Source organism: Urtica dioica, chromosome 1, assembly GCF_054948205.1.
Source record: "Urtica dioica subsp. dioica isolate 48M chromosome 1, U.dioica_male_clone48M_v1_H2, whole genome shotgun sequence".
Taxonomy (NCBI): Eukaryota; Viridiplantae; Streptophyta; class Magnoliopsida; order Rosales; family Urticaceae; genus Urtica; species Urtica dioica.
The window spans coordinates 1,053,108-1,072,274 of record NC_142756.1 but is presented as its reverse complement, the minus strand read 5'-3'; the positions used below and the strand labels follow the sequence as shown (position 1 = coordinate 1,072,274).

General features: G+C 36.5%; 3 protein-coding genes across 3 annotated transcripts; 1 reads left to right on the top strand and 2 right to left on the bottom strand.

Annotated features, from left to right (window-relative positions):
• Positions 1-404: 404 nt before the first annotated feature.
• Positions 405-1,256, top strand: LOC149406058 (uncharacterized). The gene has a single exon (XM_089626858.1). It carries the CDS (start codon positions 520-522, stop codon positions 1,021-1,023), a length of 504 nt encoding a protein of 167 aa, XP_089482984.1. The 5' UTR covers positions 405-519; the 3' UTR covers positions 1,024-1,256.
• Positions 1,257-3,771: 2,515 nt separating this feature from the next.
• LOC149406057 (iron-sulfur assembly protein IscA-like 2, mitochondrial) lies at positions 3,772-7,035 on the bottom strand. Its single transcript, XM_089625468.1, has 5 exons — positions 6,745-7,035; positions 5,432-5,708; positions 5,133-5,272; positions 4,729-4,837; positions 3,772-4,138 (listed from the first exon to the last, which is right to left on the bottom strand). The coding sequence occupies exons 2-5, from the start codon at positions 5,609-5,611 to the stop codon at positions 4,076-4,078; spliced, it is 492 nt and encodes a 163-aa protein (XP_089481594.1). The 5' UTR covers positions 5,612-5,708; positions 6,745-7,035; the 3' UTR covers positions 3,772-4,075.
• A 5,264-nt stretch (positions 7,036-12,299) lies between these two features.
• Positions 12,300-14,231, bottom strand: LOC149406056 (RING/U-box superfamily protein). The gene has a single exon (XM_089610710.1). It carries the CDS (start codon positions 13,649-13,651, stop codon positions 12,611-12,613), a length of 1,041 nt encoding a protein of 346 aa, XP_089466836.1. The 5' UTR covers positions 13,652-14,231; the 3' UTR covers positions 12,300-12,610.
• Between the last annotated feature and the right edge of the window lie 4,936 nt (positions 14,232-19,167).

Genomic DNA, 19,167 nt, shown 5'->3' with positions numbered 1-19,167 from the left:
TATAATAATGCATATTTGACTATTTTTAATGTCGTTTTTCTCCTGATGACGTTTATCTCTTGATGTCGTTTCGAATCTCAGTTCTAAATCCGGCAAACAGAAATGACTATTTTTATTGTCGTTTCTATCCTGATGTCGTTTCTCTCTTGATGTCGTTTCGAATCTCAGTTCTAAATCCGGCAAACAGAAATGACTATTTTTATTGTCGTTTCTATCCTGATGTCGTTTCTCTCTTGATGTCGTTTCGAATCTCAGTTCTAAATCCGGCAAACAGAAAAGACTATTTTTATTGTCGTTTCTATCCTGATGTCGTTTCTCTCTTGATGTCGTTTCGAATCTCTCTTCAAAATCCGGCAAACACCACAAATGAAATGAGCTGTTAACTTATTCCCAACAACAATAACAAAAAGGAAGTGACACGTCATTCCCGCGATAACTTTCTTTCTCTCCCAAACCCAAACCCTCAAACCAAACAATTCTCATTTCCTCCAATTTCGCCCGGACCAAAAAAAACACATAATGTCGCCGGAAGATTCGCCGCGAGAGACGGACCGCCTCGACGCCGGCGACGAAGACGACGACGACGATTACATCCTCATGGCGCGGCGCCGAGGCTGCTGCTCCTCCTCCTGCTCATGGATGCCGTGCTTCGGCGGAGGATCGCGATCGCCGATCTACTTTCAGCAGATGCGTCCGATCGCGGCGGAGATCGGAGTCGGCGGCGGAGAGAAGCCGTGGTGGACGCGGGGGTGGAAGAAGGTCCGCGAGTGGTCGGAGCTCGTGGCCGGTCCGCGGTGGAAGACGTTTATTCGGCGGTTCAATCGGACCGGTCGCCGGAGAAACAACTCGGCGGCGGCGAGGTTTCGGTACGACGAGCTCAGCTACTCGCTCAACTTCGACGGTCGACTCAGCGACGACGAGGACGATCTCCTCGGCCGCGACTTCTCGAGCCGATTCGCGTCCGTACCGGCCTCGTCGAAATCGTCGGGGGATTTGGGAGCGCCGTCGCCGGCGATCACGTGACGTGTCACGTGCCGGGTTTCGCGGAGAGATTGGTGATCCATGATATTTGCTTTTTTTGTATGCTGACGTGACGTGGCGATATAGTCGGTTGACTCGGACCACGTTTGGAATGTATTCTTTTTTATTTACTTGTCCAACTTCGTTATTTTTTTATTATTATTATTATTGTTATTATTATTTATGAGTGGAATTTGTAATGGTTTTATTTGAATGGGAGACAAAAATGAAATAGGGATGGGTTGGGAGTGATAAAAGTTTGGTGTGATTTTATGTTTGTTTATCTATTTGTTGATTCTAAGAAGGGAATAACAATAAATTTATAACCTGTTGATTTACAATTTGGTAAAGGGAAAACTTAGGATGCAAATAATATACATTGGACATCTGTTGAATTGATTATTGAAGCAAGTGGTGTAAAATGCGTTGGAATGTTTTCTTTTGAGTTTGACCTTCGTTGAATAATTAACTATAAAATACTATCTCCTCTCTTTTTATTCTCTTTCTGTCACTCAAAGCACAACGTGCCCGCGCACAATTATTACAGCGTGGAAATAGTTGGGAAATTAATCAAAGAAATGACAATAATATTAAAAACTTGTAGTTCACCTTTTATTTCAGTCATCATGGCTTCGTTTATTAGAATAATTGGAAATAAAGAGTAATTTTTATTTTTTGAAGGCTGGAAATAAAAAAGTATTTATTATTATGTGAGTGGGTGATTTTTGACTAAGATTTGAACTGATCATTAGAATTGATTCATTCTTAATATAAAGGTTCAATATTTATTCGCCAAAATCAAAGCTATATTGAATGAAAAATTGATCATCAAAATGTGTTAAAAAAATCAATAATTATGAAGAAAATATGAAAGTGTTGTAGTTGATAATGCCCTTATAAGAGTCATACATGGAATAAGAATAAGTAAATGAGTGAGCTTATATAACTAATTTGTTCAAAAAGGTTACCCAAAAATTACTCAATTTGCTCCTATATTGCAAACTCAAGTCCATCACACACGTGCTCACGCCCGAGTTGAGTTGGGTCTTCTTGAAGCCCAACTATTTTTTTTCCTTCCTATTTTTCTTTTTATTAATTCAATATATGTATTAAATTAATTAATGGCTACGGTTTAAATTGCTTGACCGAGTAGTAATGCTCATGCACTATCGTGAATTTTTTTTCCAAACCATTTAACCAAGCCATGAAGGCTGAGTGTTTTTAAACGGTTTTGTGAGCATTATGGGTGCATTAATGACATCGTGATTGTGCCTTTATGGTTCTGGTTAAGGCTCGATTAGAAACTGTGTTCAGAGAGTTCTCGGCAGCGTTTCAGGACTCAGGAATCAAGTAGAGAGTGTTTAGAAAAAGTTAACTTGATCCCTCAATGTAGATGGGTATTTGTAGATGTTAGAGGATTGGAAAAACACTAAAGTCAAATTTTGGAGAGGCAAGGCACGCGCGAGGTGCATTGAGTGGCCGCACGAGGTGCATTGAATGGTTGTGCGTGCCTTCTTTCGGTCAGGCACGGTCCGCTAGTGTTTGGTCTCTCATCCGCCATTGTACCATGGGAGGTGGTTGCTCGTCGATTCAAGCACCCATAAGAGAGCAATAATACTTCAAAGAGACTCTCCAACAGTCATCAGCCTTTCTTTCCGTTTTCATACAGGCAGAGGTTTTCATCCAATTTTTTGTATTTGTTTTCTGTCTTGTTTTCGTTTATTTATTTAATAATTTTTCTTTTGCAATGTATCTATTTTATTATGAAAATATTGTTTTTAATATTATTTGTTTAGCATCGTTCAATTCGGGAATGTGATTACAAATAATCTACATTGAATGCCTTAATAAATACGTTTCGTCATACAATGGTTTGACACGTGGTACCTTATCTTATTTTTCTTCTTAACATGAAGAATGTGAAGATAGCAACTTTAGAGCAACTCCAATGATATGAGATGCTTATTTATAACACATAATAAAAAATAATATGTTTGATTAAATATCACTTTTATGTTATATTTTTACAAAATGCTCTAATGCAAGCATCTTTAAAAATTGTCCGCTTAAATATATTTTTATATATTTTACTTTGTTTTTATTAATTTTATCTTGACTTTATATATAAGTATAAATAAAATATTAGCGAGTATTGGTGCCACATTTGAACACCATTGTTTTAATGATTATGACAATCTAAAGTGCTCACAATGCAATAGCAACTCAAGTTGTTATCTAAAGTGCCATATTTGAACGTGATTGCTCTTATGATTATGACAATCTAAAGTGCAAATAGCAACTCAAGATGTTATCCACATAAGCTCCACTTAAGCACGAGCACTATCCGTTGGAGTTGCTCGTATGTGACACCAAAAATCCATGTGTTCTCATAAAAAATGTCTTCACTTCAAGATTGTTTTTACTTTTTTTTTTCTTTTATATTAATTGATCCATTACTCATGAGATAGTGAAAATACTTTATAATAATTACAATTCCAACCCTATATTTTATTTTCTCTCCAATTCCAAGCCGATTCATTCCACTATTTATTCGGGATTGGGGTTGCGTTATTGTGTAGGTTAGTTAAGTGTTTATATTTTTTCACAGTTTGAATAACTGAAAATTTAAAGTTGTGTGATTTTGATAAAAATTTGTTTTTCTTTTGAAGTTGCTTATGCTATGATTGCTATCTGAAGTTGGTTTTTTTTTTTTTTTTTTTTTTTTTTTTTAGTTCCCATAGTAATCAACCAACAAGGTAATACTACTGAAGAGAGGGAAAATCTATTTAAATTCTTTGTGAAGACAAAGGTATCTATGAAAGAATATACACTTGCTTTCTAAAAAAACAACAATGATTTTGTATAATATATTCAGTTTTGTTACATGAATGGCATTGTATTTATGGCGTTTATGCAACTGTGAGAAAGAAAGAAATAAATATTTTCATATCGATAGGTATATTCATTTGGCTAGCAAAACCTAAACGCCGATTTTCTTACCAGTCTCATCGCTCCTCGGAAGAGACTTATAGAGTCAGTTGCTCGGCTAAATCTACTATTTTACCATAAATGAGCTTTTACAGCTACACCCACCGACCGCACTTGGATTTGTAGTTACCTGAAAATTGAAACCAGGATCAATCCAAAGTCCAAAAAATAAAAAATAAAAAAAAAAATAAAAAACCACTCGTTCCTAATTATTTTGATGGGTTGTACAGACCATTCAACAGTTGAGATCATTATTAAGGCGTTCAAAGATGATACCAGGTTTGTTTAGTTTGCCCGACGTTATACATATCTCTCAAAAAAGAAATTCTTATCACTTGTTTCAATTGGACCTAAGCTACAAGTACACGGTTATTCATGAAATATATGGCTTATTATAATCAAACTTTAGGCACAAATGGAAAATTAGAGATTCTTGCTCTCTGCTTAGTAAGTAGAATTAAAAAACAATGTCGGTAGATAACCTTATGACAATTTCATACATTATCTTCTATCAGCCTTGCTTAAATGACAATTAGGGTATTCAAACATGCTAAATCTTCGAGATTCATGGAGCATAATCACCGTGGATAAGCTTTTAAACATGTTAAATTATTTGCCACAAAGCTCAAAGACGTGAAAAGCGAATGTGTTCATACAGTGTCAATTTCGAACGCTAAAGAGCTTGTATTATAGAGACAACATGAAACAGCTCGTACTAACCACAAAAGCAGAGCGAATGAGCTCTTCAACGTAATCAATGGTCGCCCCTTTGACGAAATCATACGATATATTGTCGACGATCAATTTGACTCCTTCTGTCTCAAAAACCCTGTTTATTTTTAATAATCAAACAAAAAGAAACAAATAAACAAAGACTATTTGGAGAGGAAATACTATGGGAATCAGTTTATGTCAAAAGAACTGTAATCGGAGAGATTTAGAGAGAAAAGGTTGTGTTGTTCTCATTCACGTAATGGGTATTTATACACGTATAGACAAGAAACGTAAAGGAAAGAAATAATTACAATAAAGACATAATATTCTATTCTAATAACTGCCTAATATTACGTTCACCTTCTATAATAACTGCATAATATTATGTTCACATTCTAACAAGAACAAACCTGTCGTCTGAGTTAGATTTGTCTTCGAGATCGAAAACGTATTGGAAACCCGAGCAACCTCCGGTTTCAACGCTTAACCGAAGCATCTTCGCACTCGAAGAAGAAGGGGATGATTCACTAGCTTGAAGCTCTTTCATTCTCTGTGAGAAACATGAAGTTCAAATTCAAGGCCATCACAATTATGCATCTAAAACTGAACAAAAGATTAATCTTCCAATTGAACGAAATTGACCATAAAACGAAATCGAATTTGACCTAAAACAAAAAAAAAACAACGTAAGGAAAACAAAAAAGCTTACTCGAACGCAACTCTCTGTCATGTGAATTGATTCGAGAGACTGCGAAGAAGAAGAAGATGACGATGAAGAAGTTTCTTGAAGAAGAGACGAAGAGGCCGAGCTGAGAAGTCTCTGGTTTCGTCGAATTCGAGAAGCCACGAAGGAAGTCACTCGATGGAGAATCAACGACCTCGCTGCCATCAACAGTTTCTTCGTTCAAATCTCTCTCTGCAAGTCTCGTTTCGTTTCATTAGTTAATTGTTGCTCGGTGGAGTTGTTCTTCAGCCTTGAATGGATCCTGAAACAAAATAAATACGAAGTCTAGGCTCAATAGGGCACAAGTAGTGTGGTTTCCATGGATTCTTAAATCAATCCATACTAAAAAGTAAAAACATGAAAGAAAAAAAAAATGGTGGTGGTGTGGATTTTTTACTTGCATATTTGTTGATTTAAGTCTAATTTTTCAGTTTCAGTTTCCATTAAATACTTCACAAAAACTCAACAGCAGTTTAGAAAGCCCTAAACAAATTCTGGTTCGCGATTGTCCTCGAACACACCATAACACATAGTTCCAAGGAGAATTTTACATTCAAAGATCAGCAGTACAATTCATCGGTTTTATGATTACCAACCAAAGCCTCATTACTCTTCGTTTCAGAATCAACTTCAGCAATAAACTTGAACCAAAACTAAACTGAAAAGAACACTAAATTCGAGTATTCCACTTTCCATAAATTCTAATCAACAAATATAGTTCAAAAACTAACTTTCTAGTTTCAAGAACAATTCAGAGATCCAGCAGATTTCCATTATTTTCCACACGAATTTTAGCAATGCAATCATTTTAACAATCGAAAATTCAGGAAAAAAAAAATAATCCAGGAGCCCCTAAGTTCCAAAACCCTCAATCTCAGATACGATTCAATAATTCATTCTCAGATTCAATTTATTTCTCAAAGACCCAATCAAATAAGAAACTCTAGAATTTCAAAACCCCTAACAATCATATTCAACTTCGAGCTCAAACTAATGAAATGATAGACAGAGATTCGTATACGCTACTTAAATCATCAACAATCAGCAAACCCAACGCAAACAACACATAGACTTGGACATAGATTCAGGCAACCCTAAATCAGAAAAGCCCTATATTCACAGCTTCAACTCGTCGGACCAAAAGACGAAACTGAGAAGAGAATCACGAGAAATCCAAACACCGGCGAACAAATACCGAATCATCATTGAATTCCACCCAAAACGTCTCAACTTCAGAGATTCAAAATAAAATTCAAACCCTAACGTTTCTGAAACTCGAAGAATTTTGAGACTTGGACCTTGAAAAATTGAGTCTCGACGACCCCGTACCACCACCACCACAACCTTCTGTTTCCGAACCACCGGCCCAAGAAGAAAAAAATCTCCCGCGCGAAGGCTTTATTTATTATTATTTAAGCAGAGGAAGAGACCGGTCAAAATCAGTGGGAAAAACGAAATCCTTTATTTACTCTCTCAGTTCCGAACGAAATCCTTCAAACGAAGACTCTATCACTATGCTAGCAGCCTAGCATAACAAGTTACACAACATACAAAACAAATGCTTTTGTTTTTGCTATCATCTATGGTGTGAATTTGAGGCTCATAAAATAAGGACAAATAAATCGATTATTTTATTTAAAAGTTTCGTGACTGTTTGATTTTAAATTCACAATATTAACAGTTTGGTGCTGCCGTATATGAGAATATATCAAAGTCGCTAACACTAAATCTCGATTCAACCATACTGCTACATAGTCATGCCCTTCGGTCTAAAAAATGCGGAAGCAACGTATCAGAGGTTCGTCTATAAAATGTTATCTAAACAGCTAGAAAAACGATAAAAGTCTACATTGATGATGTGTTGGTAAAGTTTATTCGCGACAAGGACCACATGTCCCACCTCGACAAGTAATTCAAAATGTTGAACCAATATAACATGAAACTGAACCTGACGAAATGCACATTTGGGATGACATTGGGAAACATTTTAGGATATCTTGTCAATTAGAAAGGCAGCGAGGCGAACCCAAATCAAATCGACGCGATTTTGCAAATGTCGTTGCTGAGAACGGAAAGGAAAATTCAAAGGCTTATAGGGAGAATAGTTGCTCTTAACAGGTTCATTTCTCGATGCACTGACAAGTGCCTCTCATTTTTCAAAATGTTAAATAGGAGCAAAACATTCGAATGGACGGACAAATGCGAAGACGCTTTCAACGAGCTGAAGAAATACCTTGTAACACCCCTAGTCTTAGCAAAACCCGAAGAAGGATATCCTTTGTATCTATACATTGCGGTCTCCCACGCGGCCGTCAGAGGGGTCCTGTTTCTTGAAGATCGAGGAGAACACAAACCAATATTCTACATTAGAAAAACACTCGAAGATGGAGAATCCCGGTATCTGACCACCGAGAAGCTTGCCTTAGCTGTGATGGTCTTTGCACAAAAATTGAGACCGTAGTTCCAGTCTCACACCATCATTGTGATGACAATACAACCCCTGTAGCCACAATCAATCAGGATGATTAACAAAATGGGAAATAGAACCACGAGAGTAGGATAACGAGTACAAAATACGAACATGTGCAAAGTCACAAGTCTTGGCAGACTTCATAATCGAGCTACCCACCAACTCCAACGAACAAGAAACCAAAGGGAAATAGACACTTTGATGGAGCCTCTTCGATGCACGGATCAGGGATAGGTATACACCTCACATCCTCCACGGGAGAAATCGTAGAACAATCTTTTCGATTAGATTTCAAAGCGTCGAACAATGAGACCGAATACAAGGCCTTGATCGCATGCCTTAAAGTAGCTAAAGGAATAGGAGCACGAGAAGTAGCAGCACTTTGCGACTCGTAGCTCGTCGTCAATCAATTCAACGGAGAGTTCAGCACGAAAAATGAACGGATGGAGGCATACTTAAAGGTGGTATGCGACCTCACAAAACAATTCGAAAGCTTCAAGCTCGAACATATCCTCAGGTGCGAGAACTCTTCGGCCAACGCCGTGGCCGCCTTAGCTTCGACCTCGGACCTTGGCTGCCTTCCTTAGCTTGACGAAGGCAGCTTGGGCCTATGAAATTTATAGTTTTTGCCTATTTTTTTAAATTATTTTTTATATCCTTTAAAATTTACACGTTAGTTTCCCTTGAAAATTTTCTTACATTTTAGTCCCCCCCTAATTCTTGGTTCCGTCCTGATCATGTTATATGTATATAAATGATATTGATGTGCCTAATTTCCAGTGTATAATGTTAAGAGAATACAGTAAAGCTTTATAACACGGATACGATTTTCTCACGATTCCCAATCAAAGCATTAAACATTATTTTTTGTTTAAAAATTATCCACGTGTCATAGAATGTATGGTTCGTTTAAAGTCGTTAGTCGTGTTAAATAACACAACTCTAAGAGAATATTATATGACATGGGGCGATTAGAATATCTTGGCTATTTACTTACTTGAGTTTTTTTTTTTTTTTTTTCTTTGCTATTCAAACTAAAATCTTCAGATAAATTTATGTTTAATATAATGAAAACAGTTCCCATATGTTGTGTTTTTGAAGTTAAAGAGAACTGTGCAAACTTTCCTAGATTCATATTTATATAATACTTGATTGGTAACCGTGTAAACTGTCCTATATTTATATTTTTCATATTGGTGCTTGAAGAAAACCGAGACAATGACATATTTTCCCATGCAAGATCTGTGTAGCACGCAGTGGCGGAGCCAGGATTTCAATTAAGGGGGGGCAAATTTGAGAAATATTTTTGAGGAGGGGCATTATTGAAAAAAAATTATAAATTTGGGTCAAAAACATAATTATTAGTAAAATTTAGGGGTAAAATTATAAAAAAATATAAAAATTTGGGTTTAAAAAATAATTTTCAAAAATTGAGGGGGGGCACTGGCCCACCCTGGCCCCCACCTGGCTCCGCCTTTGGTAGCACGTCCTTTTAATGGTTGGTTTTTTGGCAAGAGACTGTCTCTAATCTATAGTCTATACAATTCAATTACAGACTCAATGATTCTATTTTTATTTTTAATGAGACTATAAAATGAATTACATGTACATAAAGAAAAAGGAAATAACACGCTTTAATGAGAATATAATAAATGAAAGATAATCTAAAAGGTTTGCATTTGAGTGTAGTCTTTTTATCCATACTAAAGTTTTTCACTAATGCTTATACTTTTTCGTTTCTTAATGGCATTTCAGAGACGATCTTTAATCTAAATATATACAAATAATTAGTTAATTAACCATATTTACATTTTTATATTGCTATGTAGCTAACTTTTCGTAAATATTAAGTAAATGACTGCAAACATAATGTGATATTCCTGCTTTCCTCTTTCATTGAAATGAAATTATGGAATATTTACGTTAATTTACACGTGTAAATACATGGACGTGAATATTTACTCAGTATTTACGAAAAATTAGCTATATAATAATGTGAAAGTGCAAATATGATTATATACTTAAGACCCAATTTTATAATTACTTTTGCCCTTTAGACCAGACTCTACATACAGACTTCTAACCTGGTCCTTGACTCGAGTTACCAAGAACTTTATAATATAAATATGTTGGATCCAAATATATATTATATATATTAACATAAATTTACATGTAAAAATTATTTAAATAATGTAATATTTATATACTAAATCGAAATGGTAATAAAAAGAACAAAATATTATCAGAGGAATTTGTTGCAATTAGTCAATTTTTTAACTTATTTTAATATTTTAGTCAAAAATTCATTTTTATTAAGAAAATAACTCATCAGACCGAATTAACCAAAATGGTAAATTTACTTCGGTCAGAATGAAGTAAATTAAATTTATTAAGCATTTAATTAAATTTACTTTGACAATGAATTTTTTAATAAAATAAAACTTTGATTATTTTTTAAAAGAAAAAATTTAAAACAACAATATTTATCAGTGCATCAACATTTATCGGCGATGATGTGGCGAAATTTTATTGAGCATAATAAATAATGGAACTCACTGATTTGAATTGCTGTTATAGGTGATAATTGCTATATATATAGCATTGCTCTTTTTAAGAAGATGGTGAGCTAATAGTCTAATTGTCCTTTATTATAATACAGGGCTTCACTAACTTTAATCGAAAAAGTACAGGAAACACTGGAAACAAAATCGCTTCCCTACTACTATTGTTTGTACTTTCCCATTATTTATTATAAATAAAAGATTGGTTTTAAATTTCAATGCATGTTCACATGAAGGCAAAGATGTGACACCACAGCGTAACCGAAATTTGGAATAAAAAGAAAAAGGTGTGACACGTAAGTGCATTTCAATTGCTTTCATCGATCCCATAGTCACTGCTCAACTGCCCAATACATCCATTTCCATCTCTGCATTACAGCTGCCACGTCACATAATCCCATGGCTTCTTCAAAATTAAAAAATAAAATAAAATAAAAAAACAAATAACAAAAAAGTTATAATTCAATAGAACTTCAATTTTCATGTCGTAAATGGTTATAAAATTTTATACGATTCCTTGTTACAATAGTAAATAATTCGAAAGAAAGTCTTGGTTTAATATTCGAAAATCGACTATAAAGAGAAATACAACAAGTTTATACAAGCTAAGAGATTCAAATTAACAAAATGTAGCTACGAAAGCTTAAAGTAACTCTCTCATCGGCAAAGCCGACGGTCATTGCACAAATTGCCCAAGACTACGTGATTCACGATTATAAGTGCATGACGGTTAAAATCGTGTGTCTGATCAATTCACGATCAAAGAAATCGAATATTATGCAATGATAAATCAACGACAGAGAACGAGATACTCTGTAACAAACACGATACTCTTAGTTTACTCTATACACATCAACACCTTCAAATTACATTTATTTTTCTCTATATAATTAGAGTCTTGTTATAGAAACAATCTAGCCAAACAATACTCAAACTTTTTTATTGTGACGTAACAGAATATCGCAAACATCTTTTATCGTCAACCATTTCTTTTAATTATTATAGGTAGATTTTGAGACTTATTGACCAGTGATTTAATTTTACGTAAATATTTGTTGTCACTTAAAATCTTAAAAAACTTTAAATACCCTGTTCAAAGACTTAGCTTGATTTTTCGAAAATTCAAAATTTCGACGTTTTGTTATTCCCTGGCAATTACTACAAAATGACCCAAAATAATAGTGCCTTTACTTATTTATTTTGTAATTTTACAACCAAAATAAAGTAAAGGTACGATCAATTTGTTGAATGATTTCTAAAGAAAATAAAAGCAAAAGCACTCTTCTGGCATGGATTAAGGACATGATAATAATAGTTTCTTTTCAATTATTAATCGTTAAAGAGAGTAAATGGAATCCAACAACAACAAAAAAAAGGCAAAGACTCACCTTTATAGACTCTGCTTTTGGAGATCGGTTTTAAAAGAAAAAGAAAAAGAGAAACAGGGAAATATGCTCTGTAGTCTTTACTTTATTTTACACTATTTGGGGATTTGAATAATTCACCTTCACAATTTGTATGTGATTGTAACACCATATATACAAACATTCCATATCTTTCTTTCAGATAGAACAAAGTTTATGAGAAAGTTCTATCAACAAGAACAAGAACATCTAGTACTTGTCCTTGTATGTCTTTCTTTCCTTAAAGACTTTGAGGGAAAAATAATATATTTCCCAATTGATGGGAATACTCTTCCATTATTGAATGTCCCTTTCGCCCACGTGGCGTGCCCGGCGCTGATAGGACGGTTAATATGCAACCACGGTGCCTCGTCAAGATCATCACAATCTTAGGGCTATAACTAATTAACAAGATGATATGATCATAACCATGTTCAAGCAACCAAATTACAGGCAATCATAGTCATACATACATACATATATAGATAGATATATATAATATGTGTCATGTGTTGTCCACAAAGAGAAGAGACATTATAACAAAAGTTCATACAAAAATCCCCAAGTTTTGGTATGTCCTAGCTAGATTGATTGATTGCCTAAATATCCCCAAACGCCCCCCCAAAAAAAAAAACATAGAAAGAACAATGATCAGAGAATCACAAAAATAAAGAATATATATATATGATATATCACCTCTCAAGAGTAAAGAGAGAGCCTCTCACAATTATCACTCAAAAGGAGGTTTTCCCATCCAAGCCAAGTCCAAACCCGAATTCGGCTCCATTGAAGACGAGGTCGAAAACTTGCCCTTCTTCGGCCAAAGCCAAATCTTCGAGACGGAAAAGCTCTCGCCTTTGCTCACGCTACTAATCTTCTTCCCCTCCGAATCCCCATCAACGCCCTCGCTTCGCTCTTCTCGTCTTCTCAACGGAACCCGAAGAACCGAATCACCGAGCACATACTCATAAGACCCCATCGAAAAGCACCTCCGAGCGTCCAATCTACTACTACTCGACCCGCTCGTCTCCCCCGAATCCGGGCCGACCCGCCGGAACTTCCCGAGCCGAACCGGCAAAACCCCTTTTTTCGTCGCCTTCTCGGCCACCACGATCTCGACCACCCTCTTCGACCTAGCCTTCGATCTTTCCCTCTCTGCTTCTTCTTGCTCGTCCTCGTCTTCACCGAAGCCCTCGAAATCGAAGACGGGATTGTCGGCGGGGTTGGCGAAGAGGGCTCCGCGGCAGAGCGGGCAAGTCGAGTTCGAGAGGAGCCACGTGTCGATGCACGAGATGTGGAACGCGTGGCTGCACACCGGAAGAAGCCTGAGCCGGTCCTTATCGGAGAACTCGCACAAGCAAACCGCGCAGTCGAACGGCTCTTTGAGGCCCACGATCTCGGTGTAGTGGAAAACCGGGAGAGCGTCGATGAAGGCTTGGTCTAAGCCCGAGTCGTGGAGATGGAAGAGCTGTTGGAGCTGCCTCTGGAGCGCCTCCGACGTCGGGAAATCGGCGTTTCCGGTGGTCTCCGGCGACGGAGAAGAGGACGACGGCGAGGGGTGTTTGACTAGGAATCTCACCAGGAGGTGAAGCAGACCGGAGATGAAGAACAGAACGGCGAGGATCACGATTATGAAGAGCACGGCCGGGCTGATTTTTGATCCCGACGCTGAAGGGTGGTTCGTTGTCGCCGGAGAAGGGATCGCCGGCGAGAATGGCGGTGGATAGCTTGCTGTTGTCAAGTAACCGTCTTTTTCGTGAATCCGTGACATGTCTATCTTTCTCTCAAATGGGTTTATCCCAAAAGAAAGGGAAACTAGTCTCTCATATCAGGGGTTTTGAGTTGAGCCCAGAAACGGAAATCATGTAAAGGTCGGAACTTTACTTTTGGGGTTGACGATTGAGAGACAGAATCTACAACCCCACTTTCAATAATTTGTTTCTCATATACATATGAGTTAATAATAATAAGACTGTGTGTGTGTGTAATGATGAAACTTGTAACTAATCAAACTACCTTGATTTCGTTCCTCCGAAGCTAATTTGGAAATTGTCAAAGGTTGAATTTTCTCTTCTTTTCTTCGCTTTCTTCTTCTTCTCTTCTTCTTCTTCTTCTTTTTCTTATTTTTCTTCCTTCAAGTGACTTATTTGAAGACTTTCAACGATGAAGAGGGAAAGTGGAAGAAAGTTGTGGATTTGAAAAAAAGAAGAAGTGATGAGATGTGTCTTTCTCTCTCTAGAAATTGGAAGAACAAAAACAGCACAAATGACTCGTCTTACTCTCTCTCTCTCTCTCTCTGGTGAAATCAGAGAAAGCAAAGCCCAGAAGAAGTGTGGCAGAGTGGGCTAGTAGATTCCAAAGTGCAAGGTAAAGAATGACAAAAAGTGGCGATGCGATTTGGATTCCACGCGCCAACGGTGGCGCGTAAGAGTCGAGTTGGTCAACTCTACTTAGGCGACAAAGCGACACGCTACGCTAGCAGAAGCAAAATGGGCTTTTCTGTGGGCCTGCTCTAAAAGCCGCGTCCACACACTAGCTTCTTGTGTGGGCTCTTTTTCTTGTTTTATTTATTTTAAGCATTTTTTTTTTTTGCTCAAGATTTATTTTAAACAATTGTGAAGGGGGTTTTAGTTTTCCATAATAAATGAAAGAAAATTTTGAATTTTATATTTATGTTTTAATTTTTTATTGTTTTTAGCAGTCTACTACACCCAACAAATATTTTTATTTTATTTTGAGGAAAAAACCCAATAAATATTATTTAGTTGAAACAGTAAATTTAGAATTAAAACAGCTAATCAATTTAAATGAAATTTTAGAGATCAGCATAAGCTATAAAATAAATACCCTTTGGCTACGGTTGTGCTTCATTACGAAAACATTTGAATAATCACTGAAAACGTATTATGATGACAGACATAACTCATAACAGCTGTGTTCTTTAATTATATAAAAGTAAAAGTAGGTAAATAATGCGACAAATAGTTAATCGTATTCGTAATCGTAGGTGAAAAGCTGTAATTCACGATTAAAATTAAATTGAACGCTGTATTTACAAAGCTAATTAATTCAATTGGTTGATTAATGAAAAAATGTAAAATATTCCACTTTTAAGACATTTTGGTATAAGACTAAATTAAAATAATTGACTTAAGTAGTCTCAATTAAAAATTGACCTTTAATCAAAACATTTTTTTTTTCTACTATTAACGATTAGAGGACCATTTAAAAAAACAGATTAACCATTTATTCACACACAAAAAAACGTGTAAAGAAAATGGTTTTGTACTAGCCGTAGTCGGTTACTGTGGTGATGTAATCTCACTACGCTTGTGAAAGAAACACGTGAACTAGTTTTTTTTTTCATCAATAAAATTAAAAAAAGAATCATCAATAAAAATTAAAACCATAGGAACTAGTCGCAACTTGCAATACAATGATACATTATGTCCCTGGCGAAAATAAAAATTAAACATTTATCAACCATATAATGACATAAGTCAAGAAAGTACAACGGTCGCTTTAATAAGTGGTTTTTTCTTATATTTTTTTTGTTGCTCAGAATTAGCTTTTGTGTTCTTACTCTAATATTTTCAATTGCGTTGGGGATTGGACAACAATAATGTGACGTTTTCTTAGCCAAATTGACTTAAAATATTAAATGAATCACAAAAAATATATTGATTTGCGTTGGAAGAATATCCAAACCATGTGAAGAAGCGAGACATTGCTCCTTTGTCCTGTGCTTAACGACAAATGAAGGGAAATTATAAATCTTATAAAACAAAGTCAATTTTATTAATTGCTGTTTGGTAAGCCAGAGTAGAAAACAGCTCAAATAAACCAAGTTATAGCTAACCCTATTTATAATGATGATATTTAGCCACGCTTGGATTACCTTTTGGTATGGTTAATATGAGTCCAATGTGAAATCATTACTTGGGTAGGTTTGAAAATAAATTTTGAATAGATTGATAAATGGATATTATTTTCCTTGGCACATTTATTAGAGATGGTAAACTAGATGTTTGAATTCAAAGTAAAATACATATTAAATGACTGCAATTTAATCAACTCCTCATTATGGCAAAGCAAAATGTACTATTGATTTCTTAAAGAAAAACTAATGAGCTTGTTGACTACTTCCACGTGTTAAGGAAACATGGGATTCGGGAACAAAAAATAATAACTTACAGTACTGGGTTTGATGATTATTGGCTTTTATTTATTTATTAATTTTAACTTGAATTTGTTTATCTTTGGAAATGCATAGGCCCAATGAAAGTTGAGGTCAAATTTCATTCTGGCAAGGCATTGGTGCTAGTAAACTAGATGTTTAATAGTAGCTTAAACAACTATGTATATATAGGACAAATAATATCATTGATAAAAATATAGGACAAATAATTTTAATTTCTTTGGTAAGCTAAAAATCTCGCGAGGATTAATAGTAGTTTAAACAATAATGTTTATATAGGACAAATAATATGTCAATTTAGCTAAAACCAAAAGAAGTATGTTCTTGTTTTATGTATTATGTAATATACTCGAGAAATTCAAACTAGGCCTACAAACATCCCAATGATGTCATAGAGATATCAATGTATAATCTCAATGGTAACACAAAAGAGAACCAAACTAAGAATAATTTGCTGTTCCCTTGAAAAAAAAATGAAAAGTTTATGATATAAATCGGAAAAAAATTTCCTGCTAGTCAAGCCCGAGCTCCACGTGGAAATCAAATTCACCAACACCGCGGACTCGAATAAGACCATCAAGCTCTCCTTCTCAACATCTTCGGCTCGAGCCTCGGTTGTCAATGCCCAAATCCGCCGTTGAATATGGTCATAGCTTATATGCAATAGCTTATATAATCTGGACATTGTATTACTCTCCAAACTCTACTCTAGTCGTGTACGCTTAGAAACTCCATTTTATTACATAGGTAAAAGCTATTACTCCTCCACATATTAGGCAGAGCCTTATTAATAGAATATTTAGACCAAAACAACAAAGTGAAACATCGATCTCTATTACATTTCTAGGATTTGAGAAGATGAGAATCGAATCTTGAGATAACAAACTCTGTTCATCAACGAACCAGAGAAGAAATTGTATTCGATCTTATTAAAAAGTTACAGGATGCAATGCTTATATAGCTGAGAGAAAAGAAAGAAAACTACTAAAACTAAGACTAAACAAAACGACACAACCAGATATAATAGACTATTGTGTACAAAGGCTAAACGACATATGAACTAAACTTAAGTTCTAATACACCCCCTCAAGATAAACTTTCTTGAAAGTTCATCTTGGATTGAACTTGGATATCGTAGAAGACAACTCGGAGAAGACCTCATTTTGAAAAAAAAAAAAAAACTTCTAAGAGGCATTTTGTCGAACACCTCGAATGCATATACTATAAAGACTCTTGCTTGGAGAATTCACACATCTGGCAGCCTTCACATGCCATGAAACAACCAACATAACATCTTGAAGATCCACTCTGGGGTTGGCTGTAGAATACATCAAAAGCGCCTTCAAGATCCAAACCTTGTCGAACAGCACGCCCACGAAGAAGAAGAACACGAACAGACCCACGACGTTCCGGTTCAGCGGCGGCGAAGGACATCACGAAGAAGTAGAGTCGCATCAGGAGAGTGTTGCGATAGCACGCGCCGACGAATCCGGCGAGCGAGACGGCCATCACCGCGGCGCCGATGACGATGATCGGCCACTGCAGGAATTTGAGGCAGTCCGTGCTGTTCGCTCGGCTGCTCAGCCAGATTCCGCCGCCGAGGATCGGGATCGAGAGCAGGAAATCGATCGCAGGTGAAGGGCAAGAAATCGATCAGCTTGCAATCTTCAACAGTGCAATGTTTTCCCAGATTAGGAAATTCTGGAGTTCCCAATTCCGATTCGAATCTTGACGATTGGAAATGAAAGAGAATGCGTTGACGATTGGAAATGAAAGAGAATGAGCTGATTTTCTCACTGGAGACGAAACCGAAGACGCAATCTTCTCTCCGGAAGCTCATCGATTCTCTGAACTCGCTTGACATTTTTCTGATTTTTTTTTTTCCGCTCATTCTTCTCTTGAAACTCGAGCCAGAGGCAGATTTCGCTTCGTTGGCCATGGATGGCTCGCAGAGAGAGATCGGAGGAGCTGTTGACGGCTTTGACACGGCGGGGACTCACCGGAGAAGGGTCTTGACTCGACAAAACTTGCCGGAGTATAATCTTGATCATATTGGCATGGCGGGACTCGCCGGAGGAAGATTCTTACGGGCTCGATACGGCTGGATTCGCCGGAAGAGAACCTTGATGGCTATGACACGGCGGGACTCGCCGGAAAAAGATCTTGAAACTTTGACATGGCGGGACTCGCCGGAGAAGATCTTGAATGTTGACACGGCGGGACTCGCCGGATTGGGATCTTGAACCCGTTGATACGACGTTGAATCGCCGAAAAAAAAAATCTTGAAGTCTTGACAAAGCGGAAAATCGCCGGAAATAGATTCTTGATAAAAACAGCTTGAAAGTCGCCGGACTAGAATCTTGATAAAAACACTCCGAACTTCCAATGCGCTCCGTCGATGAATAAGCGATGGTAAGAAGAACTTGAAATCGAGAAAAATAGGCGCCAAATAACCGGAATACTCGGAGGTAAAAGAAAATTGACCTTTGTGAAATTCCACCGGGCTCGCGTCGGAGATCTTTTCCGATCGTCGAGGAAATCGGGGAGGACGAAGTGAATTTATCTAACCTAGAAAATTGAATGCGGAAATTCGCTCTGATACCATATTACATTTCTAGGATTTGAGAAGATGAGAATCGAATCTTGAGATAACAAACTCTGTTCATCAACGAACCAGAGAAGAAATTGTATTCGATCTTATTAAAAAGTTACAGGATGCAATGCTTATATAGCTGAGAGAAAAGAAAGAAAACTACTAAAACTAAGACTAAACAAAACGACACAACCAGATATAATAGACTATTGTGTACAAAGGCTAAACGACATATGAACTAAACTTAAGTTCTAATAATCTCTCGATGGTCAGGTTTTGCTATAAATTAAGAAGTGATTACAATTAGTCAGAATGGCCACATAAAGCTAAGCTATCTGTATTAAAAATTCGTCTTCATCGACACTTATCAACAATAAAGGTGGAAGCGAGACGAGCTTATTGCGAGATTCTAACTTAATACTAATATTTGTCTTAACAAGGCTCTCATGTTCTACTGTTAGTAGAAACTAATACTACCAAGCTCAATCTCTTCCTC

Bases quoted from the DNA above. Each gene is read 5' to 3' on its own strand.
- LOC149406058 (XM_089626858.1), top strand. From the start codon at position 520: ATGTCGCCGGAAGATTCGCCGCGAGAGACGGACCGCCTCGACGCCGGC.
- LOC149406057 (XM_089625468.1), bottom strand. From the start codon at position 5,611: ATGGCAGCGAGGTCGTTGATTCTCCATCGAGTGACTTCCTTCGTGGCT. The intron at 5,273-5,431 runs GTAAGCTTTTTT...TGTTTCTCACAG, and splicing joins TGACAGAGAGTTGCGTTCGA to AGAATGAAAGAGCTTCAAGC. The intron at 4,139-4,728 runs GTTAGTACGAGC...TTCAATTTTCAG, and splicing joins TCATTCGCTCTGCTTTTGTG to GTAACTACAAATCCAAGTGC.
- LOC149406056 (XM_089610710.1), bottom strand. From the start codon at position 13,651: ATGTCACGGATTCACGAAAAAGACGGTTACTTGACAACAGCAAGCTAT.